Source organism: Loxodonta africana, chromosome 4, assembly GCF_030014295.1.
Source record: "Loxodonta africana isolate mLoxAfr1 chromosome 4, mLoxAfr1.hap2, whole genome shotgun sequence".
NCBI classification, from domain to species: domain Eukaryota; kingdom Metazoa; phylum Chordata; class Mammalia; order Proboscidea; family Elephantidae; genus Loxodonta; species Loxodonta africana.
The window spans coordinates 8280863-8304416 of NC_087345.1; the positions used below are offsets into that span (position 1 = coordinate 8280863).

The window sequence follows — 23554 nt, forward strand, 5'->3', positions numbered from 1 at the left end:
GGAGGGCCCGGGGTGTCAGCACCCAAGGAGACTGCTGGGGCTCAGGGAGGGTGCCCCCTCTGAGAGTGCCTGTCCTCACCACCCGCCCACCTTCGGGCAGCTAAGTTTCATTGACCCATGGTGGCTGTACCCATCCTTAGCACCAAGAACCAGGCCAGCCCCATTCCTCCAAGGATCAGGACGTTCCAGGGTTGGGGCTGCTGAGCTGAGGCATCAACAGACAGCAGGCTCCGCCCAGAAGCCCTGAGGGAACCAAGCTGCCTTTGCTCAGGCCGGAGCTCCCTTCCTCCAAAGGCCCATCACCCATGCCCCCACCCTCCAAGCCCTCAGCCCCCCAGCCTCTCCCCATGTGATGTGCTCACCATACCTGCTTCAGAAGGAAGGAGACCCCTGCTTACAGCTTATCTGCACCTGCTTCCTGCCACATGGCACCAAGGGATGGGTGACTGTTGTCCATGCAGAGGGTGACCTTGAGGGCCCTGGACAACCCCATGTGGCACCTCTCTTTGGTTATGTCATCTCCAGGCATAACTTTGTCCCCCTCACTTCTGTGTTCCCATCTCCAGCCAGGGGCCCACCGGGGGTGGTCAGAGTGGGGGGCTGTCCCAGTGGCCGTGTGCCCCCAGCCTGGCATGTGGCCAAGTGCTCTATGCCTGATCCTCCCGCAGCCATGAGGCCCACTGTTGAAGGCAGGCTCGTTGAGGTCACACACTGGTGGGTCTGAGTGGGGACCCTGCCAGGGCGTGCCTACCCCCAAGCCCTCTGACCATGAGAGCCAGGGCTCTGCTGACAGGCCAGTGGGGGCAGCTCTGGTTTAAGTCTCCGTAACGGTGACTCTGGAATGTCATCCACCAGCTGCCATACCAGGCAGGGGGGTGGGGAGTCACTCCCCATGGGAGCTTTTCCCTGTGATGGCTGGTCCCCCCTTTTCCGTCCTGCACCACCAATCAGCCAGATATGGGCAGGTTTCCCCAGGGGCTGTCGTCACCGCTGAGGATGTGGCTCAGGCAGAGGGCAGTGTGTTTTCATTCCGTTCCGGGGCCTGCACAGCTTCTCACTGTTACCCCCGGATCCTCCCCCTGAGACTGGGCAGAGGGGCATACTGAGGGGGAGGCTGGTCCAAGGCCGAGAGGCAGGAGCAGCAGACCCTGACAGGGGGGACCTGTCCTGGACTACCTTTGCTTATTGGCCTTACTGGAATGGGCACAGGGGCAGGGCTCAGTTCGCTCAGTCCTGGCACACAGATGCTGGCCACTGAGGAGCAGATGGTAGTCTGGAAGGGGAAAGGAGACCTCACGTCCAGCCCACCTCCTGGCTCCTGGGCTCCCTCGCCTGCCCTCTCCCCAAGCCCATCCAAACCCTGTTCCCTAAAACCGGTGCCCTTGTGGGTCTCTGCCCCTCGGGGCTCCCGAGCCCAGGAGTGTGGTCCTGGAGCCTAAGCGCTTATATGGGGAGTTCAGCTGTGATTTCCCAGGGCAGGCCGTGGCTTCCTGCCACCTTGCCCACCAGACACCCCTCAGCATCCAGCACAGCAAAGAGCAACCAAAAGCAGCCCAGAGAAGGCCCACTGCAGCCCAGAGAGCAAGGCCCCAGCCAGGGGAGGCACTGTCATGATAGGCTGATCAGGGGGCCCAGAGCCATCTGGGCTGGGAGCCTGAGAACCTTCTGGAATTCTGTCCAGCAGACAGAGCTGTAGCTTCAGTAGATCACTGACCCAGACTTGAGGGGGGGCGTGGCTGGGCCATGGAGACCCAGTAGGCCTTTACCCCCAAGGCGTGCCCTGGCTGGAGAGAGTGCCAGAGGGGCTCAGGAGTGCCATGGCAGGTACAGCTGCGAATCCGAAACGAAGTGTGGCCCTCATCTGGGCCTGGGCCTCTAAGCTTAAGGCTATTTTAACCCCCGCCCCCGCAGAGACACCCCAGGGCCTAGGCTGGTGTCTGGTGGGACTGGGACTCAAACCCAGACCGTGGGACTCCAAAGGCCTTGCTCAGTGTCCCTGACCCCCAGCTGGCCATCCCTGGCCCAGGGCCCTCTCAGCCTGGTAGGGGTCATGGGGATGAATTGTAGAGGTGGGGCTGGTGAGTGCGATTGCCCAGCTCCTCTTGAGGGCAGGGACTGCTGTGACCCAGCCCGGGCCCCCATCCCAGAGTGAGGTCAGCAAGTGAGTGTTGAGAGAAAAGACTGAATAAGCAAATCAACACATTAATGAAAGACAAGACAATGTGATGGGTCCTAGCGGAGTTCCTCCTGCTGAGAGAAGCAAGGCAGACTTCTGGGAAGAGGTGGCGTGGGAGCAGCTTCTAAGGTGGTGAGATTTGGATTTGCAGAAAAGAGGGGAGTGCCCCAGGGGCAGAGGCTGCATGGAGAGATGACGCAGGGCAGGCTCAGGGACCCCAGAGGGGACCTGTTTGGCTCCAGCGTCTAGCTTGGGGGTGGGAGCTAGCCAGCAGTGTCCTCGGTTGGCGACCTCTCCCTCCGCATCAAGCCCCCAATGTGCCTAGCTTGGGAATCAAGGATTCAGGTGGCTACACTGGTGGGCAGCGAGGCTCCACAGACCCTGGTGTGTCGCTGCACTCCGCACCCTCAGATGCCGGGGTAGGAGGAGCGGGCGCCCACCCAGAAGCTGGATGGTCCAGGGGGACTTAGGCGTCAGATCTGAGAATGTGTGTTAATGATGGTCTTGGGCATTGCAGCCAGGAGTGTGGCCCCGCATGGGTGTCAGTCATGGGTGCTCCCTCACTTACCCCTCAGAACAACACGGGTTGCTGGGAGCATTATCCCCATTCACAGATGGGGAAACTGAGGCCCAGAGATGTTACACGTGAAGGGTGTGTTTTCCCTGGCAGTGACACCACTATCATAGCTCTCCTTTGTGGGTCAGATCACAGAGTATTCTCACCCACCTTGCCTCGGCAGTGTTAACGTCCCCACTTTACAGGTGGGGACACTGAGGTGCAGGGAGCTCCAGAGCCCACGCCCACAGCGGGCTGTGTGCTGCCTGCCCCATCTCCCTATGTCCCCCAGTTGTGGGGATGGGAGCAGCCAGAGGGAGGGCAGAGACAGACCCCCTCATTTATTCAACAAACCCTCTGGCTCTCAGAGCTGAGCCCTGGCTATAAAAACGGCCCAAAAGGATGGACCCTTAGTGGGTCTCGTCTTCCCCGTCTGCAGAATGGGGCCACAAGTGAATCATCTCCCAGGATGCACCATCCCCACCCCGCAAGGTCGATCCTTACATTTCTGCAGCGAAAAATCCTTTCCTAAGCATTTTCAAATCCTTTAATCTCAGTTCGTCCTCCCGGGAAGGCCCTGAGGAAGGCCGAGGAGGAGCCCGGGATCAGTGCAATTAAGCGGCTCCCAGCCCACCGGGGCAGAGCTGGGCAGGTGGGGGCCAATGGCCTCCATGGGGAGACCTGAGGGCGCCTTCCCGAGGCCACACTGGCACTGCCAACGTCACCACAGGGACGCTGTGATGTTATTGATAGGTGACACCAAGACGATGCCGACTCATAGCAACCCCGAGTGTAAGAGAATGAAACACTGCGGGGTCCCGTGCCATCCTCACAGTAGTGGGAATGTTGGAGCCGCTGTGACAGCTGCTGTGTCAATCCAAGGACGATAATGAGACCTGGCGCTTCATGGCATTCGCGTCATGCCACCCCTTCCTTGTTCTGGCTCATTAAGCTCCCCAAGGAGCCATAGGTACCCTGCGATGCCCCGGCTGCAGGCGAGGACTCGGGCCAGGGCCGGCGGACGTGAACTCAGTATGTCTGGGCTTAAATCCTGCCCTGCCTCCTGATCCGGAGTCTCCGCCTTCACTTCCTCACGTGGCTCTCCTCTGTGGCTCCCCTCTCTGCATCTCCAGTGGGCGGCCCTGAGTTCTCCATGGAGCAGCCCTCCCGTCTTCAGGCTCCTCACTGTCCTGCCCCAGGCCCTTTGCACCTGCTGTGCCCTCATTCCAGGACACATGGCTCCTCTCTCCCTTCTCAAATGTCACCTTCCACCTCCACGGCGAGGCCCTCTGGACCCCCCACCCCATCTAAAGCCACTCCTACATCCCACCCTCTGCGCCTCCACCCCTTGCTTTATTTGCCTTCAAGCATTTATAGATTCATGTGTGCTTGTGTCCTGTTAGCCTTCTCACCAGGACATAAGCATCACAAGGGCGGGGCCGTTCCCATTGAGTTCACTGCTGTGTTCCAAATGTACCGGAAAGTGGGGCTCCATGCAGACTGGAGGGGGTTAAAGGAAGACCCCGTTAGCAGTAGGCAGGGACCCCTGGGGATGGAGGAGTCAGGACAGGGCCCCTCGCCAAGGTCCCCACCCGCTCACCGGCCTTCCCCACTGCCAGCCCCTCCCACCAGCATCAGGCTGCCGCTGACTCCTACTGCCCGTAAGGTCACTCATTCCAGAAAGGAGATCGGATGGCGGTGTTTCCATCATCCTCGGCCCCTGTTCCACATGTTCGAGCCCCCACCCACTGTCCTGGCTGTGGGAGCAAAGCTGGGGTCTGCCCAGCAGGGAGCCGGCTGACACCCCTTTCCCACTCTCATCTGCAGGCAGCTCCCGGCAGATCGATGCCAGCCGAAGGATGACCAGTTGTGGCCAGCAGTCCCTCAACGTGCTCACCGTCCTCTTCTCGTTGCTATTCTCTGCAGGTCAGTCCTGCCACTCACTGTGCAGCCGGGACGGGGTGGGGAGGGTCAGTGCTAGCCCATCAGGGGTTCTGGGTGCTGAAGAGGGGGGGCCTTAGTGCCCCGTCTCACAGGTGCCCCCTGTGATTTTTGCTGCTGTTCAGTGAGGACCTACTGTGACTCATGCTGGCCACGGGGGCTCGGCTGGGAGAAGCCCTCAGCACCCATTCTCTCCTGTAGGTCACAGCCAGGCACTGTCAGTCATCCCCATTCCACAGACCAGCAAACTGAGGCTGGGAGAGGGGAGCTGACCTGCCTGAGACAGCTCAGCAAGTGAAGGGGCTGAGATTTGAACCCAAGCCAGCGTGAGGCTGGAGCCCGACCTCCTGACCTCCCAGCCTGGGGCCCAGATGTCCACCCACACTCCTGGTTACACAGACTAGAGCTGGCCCACCAGAGAAGCCAGGTCCCCAGCATGGACGGCCCAGCATGGCCCGGCTGGCTCTGCCCACAGACATTGACCTTCAGGCCCTGAGGACCTGGAGGGGCAGGAGGTCAATAAACAGTGAACCCCCGGCCTTGGCTTTGGCTGTGCTGCCCTTGAGCCCTGCCCAGCTTCCTCAGGGCCCTGGGGCCAGGCCCCAGTGAAGTGACAGAGACCTGAAACCCCCAGACAGGTGTCAATGGCTCTGTCAGAGCATGGGGGCCTGAGGGGGCACCTAGAGAGAGAGGGAGCCAGAGACCACCACTCGGACCAGAGCTGAGTGTCCGTGGGCAGAGACGGCCGGGCCATGATGGGCCGCCATTGCTGGGGGCCTGGTTTCTCTGGTTGGCCAGCTGTAGCTTGGAGGAGCCAGGTACTCGCTTTATGCCCGTTTTTGTAACTAGGAGTGTGGGTGTATGTCTGGGCTCCAGGCCGGGATCACAAGGACTGCATAGAGGACTGCATAGGAGGCCAGGAGGTCTGGCTGTAGCCTCACGCTGGCCTGGGTTCAAATCCCAGCCCCTCTACTAGCTATGCTGTCTCAGGCAGATCAGCTCCCCCGATAGCCTCCTGGGGGAAGGAACGACTCACCCTGGGTACGAATGAGGAAACTGAGTTCAGAGGAAGAAAGTGACCTGCCCAAGGTCACACAGTTGGTCAATGAAGAGCCCAGATTGGAGCCCAGGAGACAGGGCTCAGTTTTGCAGACAGTGCTGTGTCGGTGGTCCTCTTTCAGATCCCGAAGCCTGGGACACAGGAGGACAGCTACCTCCTTGGTGTTCACTCTCTGTGAGCTAGTTTCCTGGTGACCCAGAGCCCACTGGCCTCCCAAGGAAGTGTCCATCTGCCTGAATCCTGCCAGCACCCCAGGCCCCAGTGCCGCCCTGAGCCTCGCCATACCCACAGAGGAGGCCCTTTGCCGTCCACCCTCCTTGTTCTAATGCCACCCTGCTTGGAGTCCCCAGCAACCTGAGGCCACTGGTCTTCTGTTAGCAAGTGGGGGCGGGGGCACAGAGAGGCTACCCTGCAGCCTGAACCCCTGATCAGAGCCAGGTGCTGTCACAGTCACCCCCATTCTGCAGACAGGGAAACTGAAGCATGGGAAGGGAACTGACCTGCCTGAGACAAGGCAGCGAGTCCCACGCTGCTGTTGCCCAGCTCCCAGCCCAATGCTTCTTCTGCGTGGTATGTGTGTCCTAGGCATAGCCGTGGCCATGTCATCTTTGCCAAAGTCCGACACTCCAGTTGTGGCCGGGGGAGCTTGCCTGGTGCTAGAAGGCCCTCTCCATCTCTCCTGCCCTCTCCTGGCCTCCCCAGGCCCCATGTCTGTGGACCTCATGGCCCAGCAAAGGCCCTTGTGTCTTCCCCGAGGCTCCTCCACTCAGTCCCTTCCCTCCTGAGTCCTCGATAGCTTCTCAGTTCCTATCTCGGGGGCTGAGCTGCTTCTGGCAACAGGGTGCTCCTGCCCACACCCAGCACCCACAGCTAAGTGGGGGTGGACACTGCCCAGCTGGAGGTCCCCTGGGCCTGCCTGCCTCTGCCCACACCCAGCACCCATAGCTGAGTGGGAGCAGACTCACACCTGGCTGGGGGTCCCTGGTACCTGTCTGCCTGTGCCCTCACCTCCAGCTCCCAGCTTCCCATGTCTCTAGCAGTGGGTCTCAGACTCAGGCATGCCAGCATCACCTGGGGGGCTTGCTATGGCACAGATTGCAGGTCCCACCCTGAGTTTCTGATCCAGAGGGTCTACAGGGGGCCCAAGAAATGGCATTTGTAACAAGTTCGCGGAAGATGCTGATGTGGCAGGTCAGAGAGCCTCAGTTTACTCCTCTGTGCAATGGGAATGGAGTCCCTGGGTGATGCAAATGTTAAGAGCTTGACTTCTAGCCGGAAGTCTGGCAATGGGAACCCGCCCAGGGGCACCTCAGAAGACAGGCCTGGTGATCGGCTTCTGAGAGGTCACAGCCTTGACGACCCTATGGAGCAGGCTACGCTGCACACATGGGGTCGCCATGAGTCTGAGTTGACTCCTTGACACCTAACTACAAAAATGGGAATAAATGAGATAGTGCTGCTGCCTGGCACATGCATTATAACCCCTGCCTCCCCATCAAGGGGGTTCCCCTCTTTCCCAAGAAGGGGGGCCTGGAGAGCTCCCCCTGACTCCTGGAAACCTGGGACCTTTCTCCAACTGTGGCCGCGTCCCTCTCCACGGAAGAGGGTGTGCTATATTTGGGAAGGGGTGCGGAATGTCACAATGGCCGCCCGAGCCAGCCTTGGCACCCTGCACATGCGAACCGCCACCCACCTGCCCAGCCCAGCTGGGCCTTCCCTCCAGCAGCCCGGGCGGACTGGCTGAGAGCGTGGGCTGCAGACGAATCACCTCTCGGTGGAGACAGCTTTCTGAGCTTTTGTAAATCCAGTGCCTTTGTGGTTGGAGAAATGTATTCAGCCAGCGAAGCCCCTTTTCAGCAATACAAATTAGATACAGCAATCCCTTTTATGAAGATACTAATTAGGCCAGAGACAGTGGCTGCAGGTTTTTTCCGTTGTTATATTTGTTCAGGCTTTCACTCCTCTTTATCACCATCAGCACACTGCGTAAATACCGCCCTGGGCTGGCAGCCACAGCCCCTGCTCAACAGGGGCCTCCATGAACAGGGTGGGGAAGGTGGCCCAAGGCCGGAGCAGCTTTGTCAGGGTCCCAGAGTGAGGTGGAGGTGACCGAGGCCGGCCCTTGGGACCCCCAGATCTAGGGAACTGGTTTAATAGAAATGAGGTGCAGAGGGCCTGCTGCTTTGTCCAGAGGGAAATCTGGTTCGTGAGCCATACCGCCTACCTCCAGGCCAATTTGGGTTTGTCAGCGGGTCCACCACACAGCAAACCAGTAACCAGCTGCCATCAAGTGGGTTCCAATTCATGGCAATCCCATGTGTATCAGAGTAGAACTGTGCTCCACAGGGTTTTCAATGGCTGATTTTTCGGAAGGAAATCGCCAGGCCTCTGGGTGGACTCAAAACCTCTAGCCTTTCATTTAGCAGCTGAGCTTGTTAACTGCACCACCCAGGGTGCAAACTGTGTTTGATCACACAGTAACAAAGGTTTTTTTTTAAGAGTCTTGGTGGTGCAACAGTCAAGCGCTCAGCTGCTAACCAGAAGGTTGGTGGTTCAAACCTACCCGACAGCTTTGTGGGAGAAAGAACTGGTGGTCTGCTCCCGTAAAGATGAGAGCCTGGAAAACTCCATGGAGCAGTCCCACTCTGTCACACGGGGTCTCAATGAGTTGGAATCAACTCAACAGCACGCAACAACAACAGTGACCAAGGAGCAGAGCGTCCTGGACTCGGGATCCAGAAAGCCCTGGGTCTATATCCAGCTCCAGCACCACTTACCAGCCGTGTGGCCTTAGGCAAGTCAGTTTAGGCCTCTGAGCCTCAGCTTCTCCAACTGTAACGTGGCATTCCCGACCTGGCTGCTAGGCTGGTCATGCAGACTAAATGAGATAAAGCCTGTGAAGGAACCTAGCTCATAGTAGGCGCTCAATTGATGTCGGTTTCCTAACTGAGAGCCTGCTATCTGCTGAGCTGCTGGGGGGGACCCACAGGAGGCTAGACACCTCCCTGCCCGCAGGAAGACCCCATATAATCAAGGCTGTCATCGCTCAAGGGGCCCAGAGGAGGGTCCTCCAAAGAGGCGAGCCTAAAACTGGGTCGTGGAGAGATAGGCCTCCCAGGAGGCAAGAGGCGAGAGGGCCCTGGGACAGGCCGGCCCCCCAAGACTCGCCCCTTGACACCTGTTGCTGGCGAGGGTTTCGGGGCAACGGGGCCCCGCCGAGCTGGTGACTCTGTCTTGCAGTCTTGTCTGCTCATTTCCGGGTCTGTGAGCCCTACACTGACCACAAAGGCCGCTACCACTTCGGCTTCCACTGCCCTCGGCTCTCCGACAACAAAACCTTTATCCTCTGCTGTCATCATAACAACACGGTCTTCAAATACTGCTGCAACGAGACGGAGTTCCAGGCGGTGATGCAGGCGAATCTCACAGCCGGCTCCGAGGGCTACATGCACAAGTAAGTGTCACAGCCCCCACAAAATCCTCCCCCTGAAAGGACGGGTGGGCCTGGAAGGAGCCTGGGAAAAGCCTCCAGGTGACCAGGGTGTCTGGCCTGTTCTGCCCACTGAGCTTTAGCCTTCTCATCTGAGAAATGGGTACATAACCCCTCTCAGGGTTGTGGCAGAAGTCGAATGAGGTCAAGTAGATGGAAAGCTTTCAGGCAGGCACAGAGGTGCTTGGGCCTGGAAGCCACAGGACTCAAGCTCCTTCTTGTATTTTTTATTCATTCAACAAGCATTCATTGACACCACTGACCCAGAGACGAATCCTCTGCAGGCCCCTTCTCGGGTGATTTGAAAGCAGTGAGATCAGGGCCGTGGTGGAGGGGACCACCAGGGGGAGGGATGGCGGGTGAGGGAGCACAGAGGAGGGCACCTCGCTCAGCCTGCGGATTTAGACAAGGCTTGCTGGACGTTGGGAGGAGGATGGAGAAAGAGGAGAGTTTGGCTGCAGAGAAACAGAGGAACGATGCTAAGTAAACAGGGGGCTGAAACAGCTTGCGTTTCTCTTATTATGAGTGAAGCTGAGTCATTATGAGCCAGAACCAACTCAACTTCAATGGATTTGGTTTTGAGCATCTTTTCACATGTTTGAGGGCCATTTGCATTTCTTTTAGTATGCGCTAGTAGTGCTTATAGCCTTTGCCATTTTTCTATTGAATGTCTGGTCTTTTTCTTATTTATTTACAGGAACTCTTTATATATGAAAGAAATAGGATGAGTTACAAATATTTTCACAGTGTGTCTCTGAAGTTATGATGCTTTCTTCTCATGCTTAAGTTTTTAATTGTTGTGCAGTCAAATTTTTTCTCTCTGGGTTTTGCCTCATATGGAGAAAAGCTTTCCCTGTTCTGAGATTGTTTAAAAAATCTCATATTGTCCCCTACTTCTTTTATGTTTTATTTTTTTGTCTTCAAATCTTCAGTCTATCAGGAATTTGTTTTGATATGAATTTTGAGGTAGGAATCCAATTTGGTTTTTTTTTTTTCCCTAACGGGTAACCATTTGGTGCCCTGGTAGTGCAGCGGTTAAGAGCTCGGGCTGCTAACCAAAAGGTTGGCTGTTCAAATCCACCTGCTACTCCTTGGAAACCGTATGGGACAGTTCTACTCTGTCCTATAGAGTCACTATGAGTCAGAATCAACTCGATGGCAATGGGTTTGGTTTGATTTTTGGTTTGGGTAGCCAGTTGTCCCAATACTTGTCCATTTTTTCTCCCCTTTTGTGAAATGCAAATTTATCATATACTATGACGTACCAAAGCTGAGTATTGGGGCTGACTAGAGGCTTTCTCATCAGTTTTCACTGATCGATTTGCAGGACAGTACCTCATTTTGTTAACTGCTGTGGGCTTTTAATATGTTTTAATATCTGTTTGATCTATTCCTCCTGGCCATTTTGTCATATAAACTTTAGAATTAGTGCTTGTCTAACCCCCTACCCTCAGCAAAAAAAAAAAATCCAGTTAGTCTTTTTTACTGAGGTTGCACTGAATTTGCTAATAAATTTAAGGAGAATTGACTTTTCATGAACATGGTATACAAGAATGTAATGTGCCTACTCTTTTTTTCATTGCATTTAGATTTTATACACCTTCGACATTTATTTCTATGCGTTTCTTTTTGGGTAACTATTATAAATAGGGTCGTCTTTCCACTGTATCTTCTGACTATTGTTTAGATGGTAAAAGCTAATGATTTCTATGTATTAATTTTATACTTGGCCACCTTACTGAAATTTTTTATTTATGTGGTCTGCAAACTATGCTACCTCCTCCTTCCACTTTTTTGGAAACCCTGGTGGTGTAGCGGTTGAGAGCTATAGCTGCTAACCAAAAGGTGGGCAGTTTGAATCCACCAGCCACTCCTTGGAAACTCTATGGGGCAGTTCTACTCTGTCCTATAGGGTCGCTATGAGTAGGAATTGACTTGACACCAACGGGTTTGGTTTGGTTTTTTCCACTCTTTGTAGCTGCCCTCGCCTCATCTGATCACGTTGGCTAGTGTCTCTAAAACATTCTTTTAATCTATCAGGTGTGCTAGTCTTCTTCCTGACTTTAATAGGGATGCATCAAATGTTGACTCAGTAAGTCTGAGGCTGACTCTTGGGTCGAGATGCATGTATGATTTTTTCTTAAGAAAAAATCCACTGGAAAGGAGTGGTTGTTGACTGACTGTTAAAGGGATGAGTGAAGCTGCCGGGAGGTGGTAGGGTGGGGTCTGAGCCCATCTCCCTGTCCAATGTTGGGACCTAGTACTGTACCACCATGCCATGCTCATGGGGACGGGGAGGTGCTGCCTCTTCCTGTGGGTCACACAGGTGACGCAAAACCTGGCAACCATCCACATCTCCCTTCCTCCCACCTAGGCCAGCTTCCCAGCCTTCCTTCCTCATATCCACTGGAGCTTCCCCTGAATATCTTGCCATCTGCTCAGGCCTTAGAATAATTCCATGCGTGGAGTCGTCCAGCAAGCCCTGCCCATCACCTCTGGGCTGGAATTTGACCCAAGCCTTTTATAAGGCCAGGACTGATTCCCTATGGGAGGAGGGTGGTGCCGGGGCTGGAGCTGGGACCTCGAAACGTTCTAAGTGCCGGCTGAAAGCCAGGCAGAGGCTTGGCAAAGCAGCCAGACTTCTACAAGGCTCTGGCAACCAATGCCTGGGATCCTCACTTTGAAGCCCACGGGTTTCTATAATCTGCACATTTACACGAGATTTCACGCGGAATACTCCACCATTTCAGCACACTGGGCCCTGGTTGCTGACGATGAGTAATTGCGTTTGGCCCCAAAATAAAGGCCTTCCCAGAAGGAATGGCACTGTTGCAGGTTGCAAGTTTCAGCTTTTATTCTTTAGAAAGCGTTTCTGGAGCACTTGATGTGGGCCAGGCTCCACGCCCAGCACCTTGCCCTCACGTGTCGCTGAATTCACGGGCAGCCCTTTGAACACTGCCCCACGCTCTCCTTGGAAGAGGAGGCAGGAGAGGTTGTATAACTTACCTGATCAATGCAGTAGGTAGGGGGTGGAGCCAAGAGCCAACCCAGGCGGTCTGGAAGGTGTTTTAATAAGCCTGGGGTCCCCCAGTGGACATGAATCAAAGCAGGGAGGGGCCACAGAGCACCACTGACATTTGGGACAGAACAGATCTTTGTCGTGGGGGTCTGCCCTGTGCACTGTAGGGTTTGAGCAGTATCCCTGGCTTCTACGCCCCAGATGCCAGTAGCACGCACCCTCAGTTACCACAACCAAAAATGTCCCCAAACCCAAACCCATTGCCGTCGAGTAGATTCCAACTCATAGCAACCCTATAGGACAGAACAGAACCGCCCCATAGGGTTTCTAGGGAGTGGCTGGTGGAGTCTAACTGCCGAACTTTTGGTTAGCAGCCAAGCTCTTAACTGCTGCACCCCAAATGTGCCCTGGTGGTGGGTGGGGGGAGCTACTCCCGGTTGAGAACCACTGCTTTAGAGGATCCTTCTCCTGTTTACCCCCCACCTCCCCTTTCCACTGACCAGGGCACAGGGGCTCAGAGAGGGCAGGAGCTCACAGAGGCAGGGAGTCCGGCCCCTACACGGCCCCTCCCGCCCAGCCCTTTGATGTTAGATGTGCTTCTGGGTCTCCTGGAAGGAGGCCATGTGCCTGACTTTTGCACATTTCAAACATGTTTTGAGAAAGGAGCCACACAGGCCAGAGGAAGCAGTGGTTGTGGGCCTGTGATGTGCAGCGGAGTCATGGGGAGGGGGGCAGGGCCTGGGCAGGCAGAGCCTTCTAAGCTGGGGCATCTCCTGAGGGCAGCAGGGCCCTGAGAGCTCTAGGCCAAGAGGACCTAGTTGGGTCTGAGCCACATGGATGGTATTTGGGACGAGGCTCATGGGGACCCATCAGTGACCATAGAAGTCATGGTGGTGGCCAGATGGGAGGAGCCAGGTCGCCAAGATGACTACCACTCCAGTAGCTGGGATCGGGGCTGCCAAAGCCCAGCTGCCCGGCCCTCACAGCTGCCTGGGCTCTGGGACCCCAGGGAGAAGTAGCCAGGGCGCTGGACCAGGGCTTGGCTTCCAAGTGGGCCCAGTGGCAGAGGGGACGACTCTGATGAGCCGAGGGCAGTGGGAAGTGAAGACTCAGGTGTAGGGAGGTGATGCCCAGGAGCTGTGCCTGGGGCAGGTCATTGAATGGGGTGGGCCAGGGCCTTCGAGGGGCAAGGAAGGTTCTAAGGTGGCCCCAGGTGTGTGAGGGGAGTCAGGTAGAGTCCACCGGGTTCTGGATAATTTTTCTATGATTTCTCTGCCTTTTCTGTGTTCTGACCCCGTGATAATCCCAGGCACCTCTGGGCAAGACACCTATGGTGTCTCGATAACCCTCATGGCGACTCTGAGGAAGCCAGGAGGCTGAGGCCCAGGCTGCCTCACTTGTCTGAGGCCACAAAGGCGGGAAGAGCTAGAGGCAAGGCCTGAGGGGCCTATAGCCTTTGTCTGGCCACTGGACTCTGCATTTAGGAAGCCAGGACTCCCCCCGATGCTGGGAAATGGCAGATGTTCCTGCATCCCTGGGAGATGAGCACCCTCCAGCACCCATGCACATGGGCCAGGCCAGCCAGGACCCCTGGCAGGGGCTTTATCTGATGTACAGAGCCAGTTAGCAGCCAAGGCAGCCTGTTCCCACCCCTTTGCCCACCCTCCCTTTACCACCCCCCCACCAGTGAACCAGCCAGGAGGCGGAGCTGGCGGCAGGGAAAAGGAGATCGTCCCAGATGACTTATTCATTTGTGTTTTTCTGGAGGAACAGAATGGTTTGTTTTGCTTCTGGCTGTCTGGCAGAAAGACGGGCAGGCAGCTCAAGAGGAAGCCGCCTCGCTGAGCCCACCACCTCACGAGAGGCCCACTTGCAGGCACCCAGGAAGTAGACAGGCTGTGGAGAACAGGGCTGGACAGAGAGGCCTCGCAGTTTTAGGGCAAGTATAATGCACACCCTGCCATGCCAGGGCTTCAGCAGACCACGAGCAACAGCCACGCCAACCTGGGTCCTTGAACAAGTCCCAGGAGAGTGTGTACAGGGCACAGGGTGGGAGGAGCACACAGAGGGGGCAGGAGACGTCTCTGTGGAGCTGGTGGGACTGGAGTGGAGATGTCAGCAATGCATGGGCGTTCCTTCCCAGGCAGATGGGCCACAGGGGTAGAGGTGGGAGAGGAATTCTAGGAAGACATAACACTGTACTCAAAGGCCCCAAAGTGTGAGGCAGACGATTTGTTAGTGTTTCCTTGGCAGTCAATGAAACCTCTCTCCCCCAAAAGTTTTCCTTTCCTCCCCTCTCCCCAGTCACCCAGCTGCTGGCCAGGTGTAGCAACCTGCTGGGCCTGAGCACCTGAAAGAACAGGTGCCCTCTGCTTCCCTGATGCTGCCTGTCCCCTGGGCTCCACACTGCCTGAATCAAGCCCCTGAGTGGGCTCCAAAGTTTCTGATTATTTGAAGAGGTTTACCTAAGAATGACAAACTGAAGAAAGAGAAAAATGCATGTTGCTGTCTTTAGGTGCTGTCAATTTTCAACTCATAGCGACCTCATGTGACGGAGTAGAACTGCCCCATTGGGTTTTCTAGGCTGTAATCTTTATGGGAGCAGATCGCCGTGTCTTTTCTTGAGCGGAGCTGTAGGGTAGATTCGAACTGCCAGCTTTTTGTTTAGCAGGTGAGCATTTAACTGTTGGGCCACCAGGGCTCCTGTAATAAAACAGAAGTACCAGAAGAAAATAGCCAATAGGCTATAATCAATATGGAAGAATATAATGTAGGTTTTAAGAATGTGGGCTGTTCATGACAAAAAGCAGAGGAGAGGGTACAACAATAGTATAACTACCACAGCATTTTATGTAGATCGTGCTCTGCTAAATGGCGTATATTAGATGTGGTTCTAGTTAACAGAAAAAAAAAGCCTTTAAGATATTGGAAAATCTATTCCCAGGAAGTTACAACAACAACAGCAAACAAACAAAAACCTCAACCTTCAGCATAAGACCACCCATGCTCCAAATATGAAATGGATGACAAGGTAGATACCCCAAGTAAGAACCAACCTTTCTTCTGCAATACTGAGATGATTTCAGATGGAAGGTCAAATTGGTACTCACTCTCTAGAGGGCAGTTTGATAATTTATCAAATCCTTAACGGTTCTTCCAGGAAAAAAAAAAGAAAAGAAGTTACTGGATATTCTTATTCTCCTTTCAACTCCATCAAGTCCTGGAAGGCATAAAACCTTCAATAAACACCATCATCCTTGTAATGACTGAAGAGGTTCTAGAATCTGTTAGGTTTTCTAATCTGAACATGTTCCACTGAGCCCAGGGAAGGGAAATGATTAATCATTTATGAGCAGTTTTTTTTTACTCTGGAGCAGTGGTTGAGTGCCCGGCTCAGCTGCTAACCGAAAGATTGGTGGTTCGAACCCAACAGCTGCTCCTCGAGAGAAAGATGTAGCAGCCTGCTTCCCTAAAGATTATTGTCATTGTTAGGTGCCATTGAGTTGGTTCTGACTCACAGCGATGCCATGTACAACAGAACAGAAGACTGCCTGGTCCTGTGCCATCCTCATAATCATTGTTATGCTTGAGCCCCCTGTTGCAGACACTGTGTCAGTCCATCTCATTGAGGGTCTTCCTCTTTTTCATTGACCTTCTGCTTTACCCAGCATGATGTCCTTCTCCAGGGTTGGTCCCTCCTGATAACATGTTCAAAGTATGAGAGATGAAGTCTCACCATTCTCGCTTCTAGGGAGCATTCTAACTGTACTTCCTCCAAGACAGATTTGTTGGTTCTTCTGGCAGTCCACGGTATAGTCAATATTCTTTGCCAATACCATCATTCAAAGGTGCCAATTATTTTTCAGTCTTCCTTATTCATTGTCCAGCTTTCACTTGCATATGAGGCAATTGAAAATACCATGGCTTGGTGCTAAAATAACATGGCGGCATCTGACCTCCTCCAACTTCTACAAGGGGGAAGGAGAATCAAGATCAGCAGCCCAAGGCTGACTCCTATGAAGGGGAGGTCAGACAGGCCTCCACCCTTCAACCTTTTCTCTAATTCTGACACCAGCTGTCCATCCCGTGGCACTCTCTACTTCTCTGCTGGGTTCCATAATTTGTTGCAATGGCCACACAGAACTCATAGACAATACTCATAATTATGGGGTTTATTAGGGAAGTAACAGGTCCAGGAACACTCAGGATACAATTCTTTGATCAGGCCAGCCTTTTCCCAGCTTTGTCTGCAGGCAGGCCTCTCTCTAGCCCCCGGCCTCTGCCCTGCTCAGGTAAGTGTTACAAAGTTCTTTTAGCTCAGTCGATAAGTGCCCAGAGGCACCTCATCCCGCCCGTAAGCCTTCGCCCGAGGGTGCTCAGCTCTCTCACTCAGTGGGTGGGTGAGCATAGCTTTCTTGCTCTGTGGGCCCAGAGGTCCACCGTGCTGTCGTCTGCCAGTCTCCTGCCTCTGCTGCCACTGTTTCTCTGCCTCTGCTTCTTGCCATCTTTGGTGTTACAGCTCTTTCTCAGTCTCCTGGTTCCAGGAGCTTCTCACCACAGAGATCTCAGGTCCAAAGGATGCACTCCACTCCTGGCTCTTCTTTCTTGGTGGTGGTGAGATCCTCTCTCCCTGCCTCTGGGGTGGCTTTTTTTTTTTTCATTTTGCTTTAAGTGAAAGTTTACACATCAAGTCAGTCTCTCATATAAAAACTCACACACCTCGCTATGTACTCCTAGCTGCTCTCCCCCTAATGAGACAGCACGCGCCTCCTCTCAACGCTGTGTTCCCCATGTCCATTCAACCAGTTCCTGTCTCCCTCTGCCTTCTCATCTCGTGGGATGGCTCATTTTAAGCCTAGCAGGATGGCAAAACTGACCAATCCTTTTTTTGGGTTCCATACACCTTATTTGCATGGTCCTATCCCCACAAGGGTGCCGTGCACCTTATTTACATTATTAGCAAGCTATCCAATTGCCTTGGTGGTCCACAAGTACTTCATTTGCATATTCCCACACAGTCATTTGATGGGAGCTACAAAAACTATGACTGGAAGGGCCATATTAAGTAATTCAGTGCACTGAACTTGGGTCTGGCACAATTTAGTCCTCAAAGTGACATCTTTGCGTTTAATATTTTAAAAAGGTCTTTTGCAGCAGATTTGCCCAATGCAATACATCATTTGATTTCTTGACTGCTGCTTCCGTGAGTGTTGATTGTGGGTCCAAGTAAAATGAAATCCTTGACAACTGCAATCTTTTCCCCGTTTATCATGATGTTGCTTATGGTCCAGTTGTGAGGATTTTTGTTTTCTTTATGTTGAGGTGTGATCCATACTGAAGGCTGTGGTCTTTGATCTTCACCAGTAAGTGCTTCGAGTCCTCTTCGCTTTCAGCAAGCAAGGTTGTGTCATCTGCGTAACGCAGGTTGTTAATGAATCTTCCTCCAATCCTAATGCTATGTTTTTCTCTGTAAGGATTACAGTCTTTAAAACCTTATGGGGCAGCTCTGCTTAGAATCCACTCAACAGCAACAGGTTTGGTGTGTGCGAGGTGCTGGGCTTACACTAGTTCCAGTATAGAGTTGTTATCTGCAGAGAAGGTCCCATTAGTCCCATTTGACCTGCGCTGAGGCCCAGAGAGGGTGAGAACTTGCCCAAGCTCGTGGTGGCCAAGCAGGATTTGGTGAGTGAGCTCTAACCAATAGTTCAGATCCACCAGCTGCTCCTTGGGAACCCTATGGGGCAGCTCTATTCTAGTCCCATAGGATTGCTGTGAGTTGGAATTGACTCAACGGCAACAGGTTTGGTTTGGTTTATGAGTCATCTCAGGCTCAGCTGTGCTGCAGTAATGAGCACGCACCAAGTCCCTATGGCTTGGAGCACAAAGGCTTGTTTCTGGCTCACAATGCCTGTCCTTTGCTGGTCATCTGTGGCTGTACACATGTGGGCCACCCTGTGACTCAGCAGTCCCCACTCGGGACACACGGAAAAGAGGAGGTTGAAACCACACGGTAGCCCTTAAGCTTCTATTCACATCTCATTGTCCACATGGTTAACCCTGCTATCAGGGAGGCCGGGAGAGATACACGGACAGACAGACAGATCTATGGAGCCTTAGTCACACTAGCCCATAGTCACTGGGTCCTTTCTTTTCCTAGGCTCTCACAATTATACCTTGAAATAGGGAGTATTATGCCCATTTTACGGGTGAGAAAACTGAGGTTCGTTTCCCCAAGATCACGAGAGAGTATTTTGCAGAACTGGGATCTGAGTTTACACAGCCCTGGCTTCTTACCCCAGTATACTGTTGGTGGTGTTAGCTGCTCTCGAGTCGGCCCCCAACTCGTGGCAACCCCCTGTGTTACAGAGAGAACTGCCCCATAGGGTTTGGGGTTTTTTTTGGCTGTAATCTTTGTGGAAGCAGACGGCCAGGCCTCTCTTTCGTAGTGCTGCAGGATGGGTTCGAACCTTTAGATTAGTAGCCGAGAACAGCTCTGACTTCTTGAGCCTACACCTTAACCATCAGGTGCACCTGCCTTGCCTCATGGCCCTTGCAGCCCTCTCCTGTCAGGGTTGGGGGGGCCTCGTTACTCCTGTTTTGCAGACGAGGTCTGTGTGAGGCCACTGGCCATCCGCCAGCCCTGGCCTGAGCCCTGTAGCCGATACTTCCTTCTGACATGATGGCCTTGGGAGCCCACCTCCTCCACCCCGTAGAGCGGGGCGGTGACAGGGGACTTCCGTCTCTATGGCCCAGCTGCAACTGCTGTCCTGCTGCTGTAGCTGCCTTGTTCCCTGGGAAGATTGTCAGTAAGATTCTTCTATCAGAGAAGCTTTGTTTATTGCTTGGGAAACACCAAAAGAACTTGAACCAGTAAATAAAAACGCTGACACATGGCTCTCTGTGGCCTTGGCTGCCTTCACAACAACGTCTATGCTGTCTTACCGTTTACACACACACACACACACATTGCCGCCGAGTCGATTCCAACTCATAACTACTCTATAGGACAGAGTAGAGCTGACCCATAGGGCTTCCAAGCCTGTAAATCCTTATGGAAGTAGACTGCCACATCTTTTTCCCTCAGGGGCCGCTGGTGGGTTCGAATTGCCAACCTTTCAGTTAGCAGCCAAAAAAAAAAAAAGGCTGTCAAGTCAATTCTAACTCATATCGACCCCATGAGCATCAGAGTAGAACTGTGCTCTGTAGGGTTTTCATGGCCGTGACCTTTTGGCAGCAGATTGCCAGGCCTTTCGTCCAAGGTGCCTCTGAGTGGGTTCAGACTTTATGTTAGTAGGTGAACATTTAACCATTTACTTTACCAGGGACTCCAGCTCCTAAGTCGTGATTTATTGCAAGTTTTCTGAAAACACAAGGCAACAGCGTGTTGTAATTGCTAGTGTTACTGTTCGTATTAGTTAATCTTCACGTGGAATATAAAATCTCTTTAAGAAGTTATTGATATCAAGGCTGCCGTTATCACCAGCTCATAATGAGCTCTCATTATACGTCAGCTTCAGTGATATTATTAGCAACGCTGTGCCGAATTCTGGGCCCACAAAGACAAGCTGGACCTCACCTTGCGCTCAGACACTCCCAATCTCCAGGGGCATACGGTTCTGCCAAACAGTGTGCTCTGGGAAACCTTGTGGCTTTACGAGCCCAGAGGAGGGCTTGAACCCAACACAAGACATCAGGGAAAGCTTCTTGGAGGAGGTGATAACTAAGCTAGCCTTGGGGGCAGCCAAGAGGAACAGCATGTCCAAAGGCCTGGAGGCCAAGAGCCATTGAATTGGAGGCAGCTATCCCCCACTCCACCTGTGAGGTCCTGAGTGGCACGTGCCCAAGGCACTGCTATGCAGTGGTTAAGGATGTGTGCTTTGGAGCTGACTGCTGGGTTTCAAGCCTGTTTCTGCCACCTAATGGCTGTGAGATCTTAGATAAGCCTCCTAATTCCTCACAGCCTCAGTTTCCCCATCTCTGAAATGGGGATGAGGACGATAATACTATTTCCGGCTGCTGGGGGTTAAACAGGCTCCCGTGTAAAGCATTTAGGGCAGTGGGCATCACTGCTGCTTCCGTTATCATCATCGGTGTTATTTTTCCTGGGCCCCAGGCCCAGCCGTGGCCTAGCCCCACCCCCAGCTGGCTTCTGGGGCCCTCTCAGCAGGACAGCATCTGCACACAGCTGCCTCTGCGTCCCACTCCCCCCTCTCCTGCCTCCAGCCCCCGCGGCTGCTGCTGTGGGAACCAAGAGGAAAAGCCTGGCGCTGCGGGGGCTCTAGGGAGGGTGCAGAGAAGATACTGGGTCTCTTAGTCATCTAGTGCTGCTGTAACAGAAATACCACACGTGGGGGTGGCTTTAGCAAACAGGAATTTATTTACTCACAGTTTAGGAGGCTAGAAGTCCAAATTCAGGGTGCCTCCTGGCTCTAGGGAAAGGCTTTCTGTCTCTGCGGCTATGGAGGAAGGTCCTTGTGTCTTCAGAGCTTCTGCTCCTGGGCAATCTTATGGCTTGGCATCCCTGCCCCTGTCTCAGCTTGCTTGGTTGTTTAATCTCTTCTATACGTTAAAAAAAGGTTGACTCATGATACCCCCTACATGCCTCCTGTCTTATTAACGTAACAAAGACACCCGTTCCCAAACAGCATTGTAACCACAGCATAGAGGTTAGGATTTAAGACACTTATTTTTGGGAGACACAACTCAATGCATCACAGTGGGGGAAGCAGGCAGGAGGGCCAGGGACGGGGCTAGATGCCTTCCTCAGTCGGTGGCCATCTGCCCCAGCACTCCCCCTGCTCCAGCACGCGGGCAGGCCTGCCACCTCTGTTCCCTGGCAGGTATCCACCTCCAAATGCCTCCAGGCTAACCCAGCAGCCCCATCCAATAAGGCAGCTGAGGGGAAGGAGCCTGGCTGTCAGCCATTCACACCTTAGTATGAACAAGCCCATGAGCATGCAGGCTTCCTGGAGGTGGTGTTTCTCGCCAGTGGGAGGTAGGGACACAGGAGGAGCAAGGGGGTGTGGAATTCCTAGGTGCTCACTCCCCAGGCAGGACTAAGCCTGAGCACCTGCCCTCTGCCAGTTCCTTGCCAAGTGCTGGGGATGCGCAGAGGCCTCCACCTTGAAGGTCCCCAGGTGCGAGTCTGCAGGCCAAGAAGAGGTTTGCCAGGTGAAGGGAGGGAGGGTGTTCTGAGGGAGAGGGCTTGCGATCAGAGCATGTGGGCTTGTTCTCAGGCCTGGACACCCAACTCAGCCCTGGCTCAGCCTGGATGTTAGCTGGGGGGAGGGGGGCGGGGGGCAGGTAGGGGAGTTGGGCCCAGTGCCTGCAGAGGCCAAGGCTGGGACTGGGGGAACTAAGCCCGGAGGACCCAGAGCCTGGAAACACAGGGCTAGGAGGGGCCTCATGGTCATCTCACCCAGCCCAGAGAGGGGCAGGGATCCTCCCAGGCCCCAGAGCGGAGGGGAGGAGGGAGAAGAGGGACCAGGACCAGGTCTCCTGACTCCTGGCCACGGCTCACCGCCTGCTTCAGAGGAGGGACCTGCTGTATGGACCCAGGAAGATGGAGGGAGCTGTCTAGGCAAGAGCAGGGTGGTCCACCTGAGGGGCGGGGCAGTGTGTGCAGGCTTAGACACAGGCTCTATTTCTTAATGCCTGGAGTGGGCCTCCTCACCACCTGCCAGCGCACACCCACCCGAGCAGATGCCCACCACAGAGAGCAGATGGGGACGACGTTCAGTGATTAATAGATTGGAGCCTTTAAATGGCACAGACCCTAGCAAGCACTGTGGAGAGAGCAGCAGCCCAGCTGCACTGGCAAGGCCAAGAAACGGCCACCATGGGCTTCTGCATGGGACTCCAGCCCTGTGGGGGAGAGGCACACCCCCAGACTGCCCACCCTAGGTGACAGGTGCTAAAGGGCACTCAGGGCTGAGGGCCAGAGCAACGGCCTCACTGAGCTGTGTTGGAAGGGCAGGGTGCCTGGAAGGCTTCCTGGAGGAGGCAGTCTCCTACAGAGGCCAAGTAGAAGTTAGCAAAGAAAGGGGGTGGGGAGAGGGCACAGCCTCTGCATAGGCCTAATGTGGGAGCTAGTGGGGCTGACCAAGGAGCTACGTTTACAGCTTAAAAACTCCAACGGCTCAGTCACTTGTCACTTCTGCCTTGAGAATGGCCTTCAGTGGAGACACTGGAGACGCGAATCAGGGGTGAATGAAGAAGAAACACGAGGTAGGGCCCTGAGCATGGCTGTGTACAGTCTGGCTGTGCACAGTCTGGCCGTGCTGGGTGAAGGGGACCCCTGGAGGCGGGGTAGAGGGGAGGGGAGAATAAGGAAGCTAGGTGGCTGGTGGGACAGAGGGTACCAGCAACTGCTAGGGTGGGGCTGGGAGGGGTACAGGCTTTGAGAGAGAAATGGAGAGGTCTGGAAGGGAGCTGGCTGGAGGCGGGGGACCAGCAAAGTTCCATGAGGCACATGGGAGTGGGGGGTGGCCCAGCATGGATGCTGAGGGGCAAGGGGCTTACAGCTCTGGCACTCGGGTAAGTTCAGCCTAAGACAGCAGGCCTCCTGTTGGAGGGGGCATTACCCCAGGCCTAGTGAGATAGGGATGGACTAGAGCTGGGGGGTGGGGATGGAGCCAGTGTCTCCCAGGTGGCAGGAACTACAGGATGGGTGAGCAGGGTGCGCCCATGGGAGACAGCTGGCAGGCCCAGGAGCAGCCCTGATGTGTGGAGGCAAAGTTGGGGTGAAAGTGGGGGCTGAGTTTTTACCACAACTTTGCGAGTTAGAGCTACCTGCCGAGTTAGAGCTACCTGCCGAGTTAGAGCTACCTGCCGAGTTAGAGCTACCTGCCGAGTTAGAGCTACCTGCCGAGTTAGAGCTACCTGCCGAGTTAGAGCTACCTGCCGAGTTAGAGCTACCTGCCGAGTTAGAGCTACCTGCCGAGTTAGAGCTACCTGCCGCAAACAGCCAATTCTTGAGTCAGGGTGAGGTGGGTAGCAAGAGCTTTATCATATACAGGAGACAGAGGGGAACTCTCTCCTTCTAAACCTGTCTCCTCGAACTAGAGATCAGCTGGGGTTTTTATAGGGAAGGGGACATGGGTTTTAGGAACTTGTGGAATGTCAGTTCTCCTTCTCTGTGGCTTCGGTGGTCATGTCTCAAACCCGTTGACTTTTTCCTGTCATTATCCCATCAGCCCAGGGGGTGACTGGCACCATCCTGGTTCCTGGCCCCAAGACGGGTGCATTGTCCTGTCTGACAGGCTCAGATCAATATCACTTGCTTTTCCACAGTTCTAGGGGAAATATTGGTT

General features: G+C 54.3%; 1 protein-coding gene across 3 annotated transcripts in view; it reads left to right on the forward strand.

Moving 5' to 3' along the window:
- The window catches only part of SHISAL1 (shisa like 1), a 100776-nt gene that overhangs the window by 30607 nt on the left and 46615 nt on the right, over window positions 1-23554 (forward strand). For all 3 annotated transcript variants that reach the window (XM_064283393.1, XM_064283394.1, XM_064283392.1), the window contains exons 2-3: window positions 4560-4658; window positions 8974-9187. In XM_064283393.1, the coding sequence (XP_064139463.1) occupies window positions 4592-4658; window positions 8974-9187 (281 nt within the window). In that variant the 5' untranslated portion in view covers window positions 4560-4591. The remainder of the gene's footprint in view (window positions 1-4559; window positions 4659-8973; window positions 9188-23554) is intronic.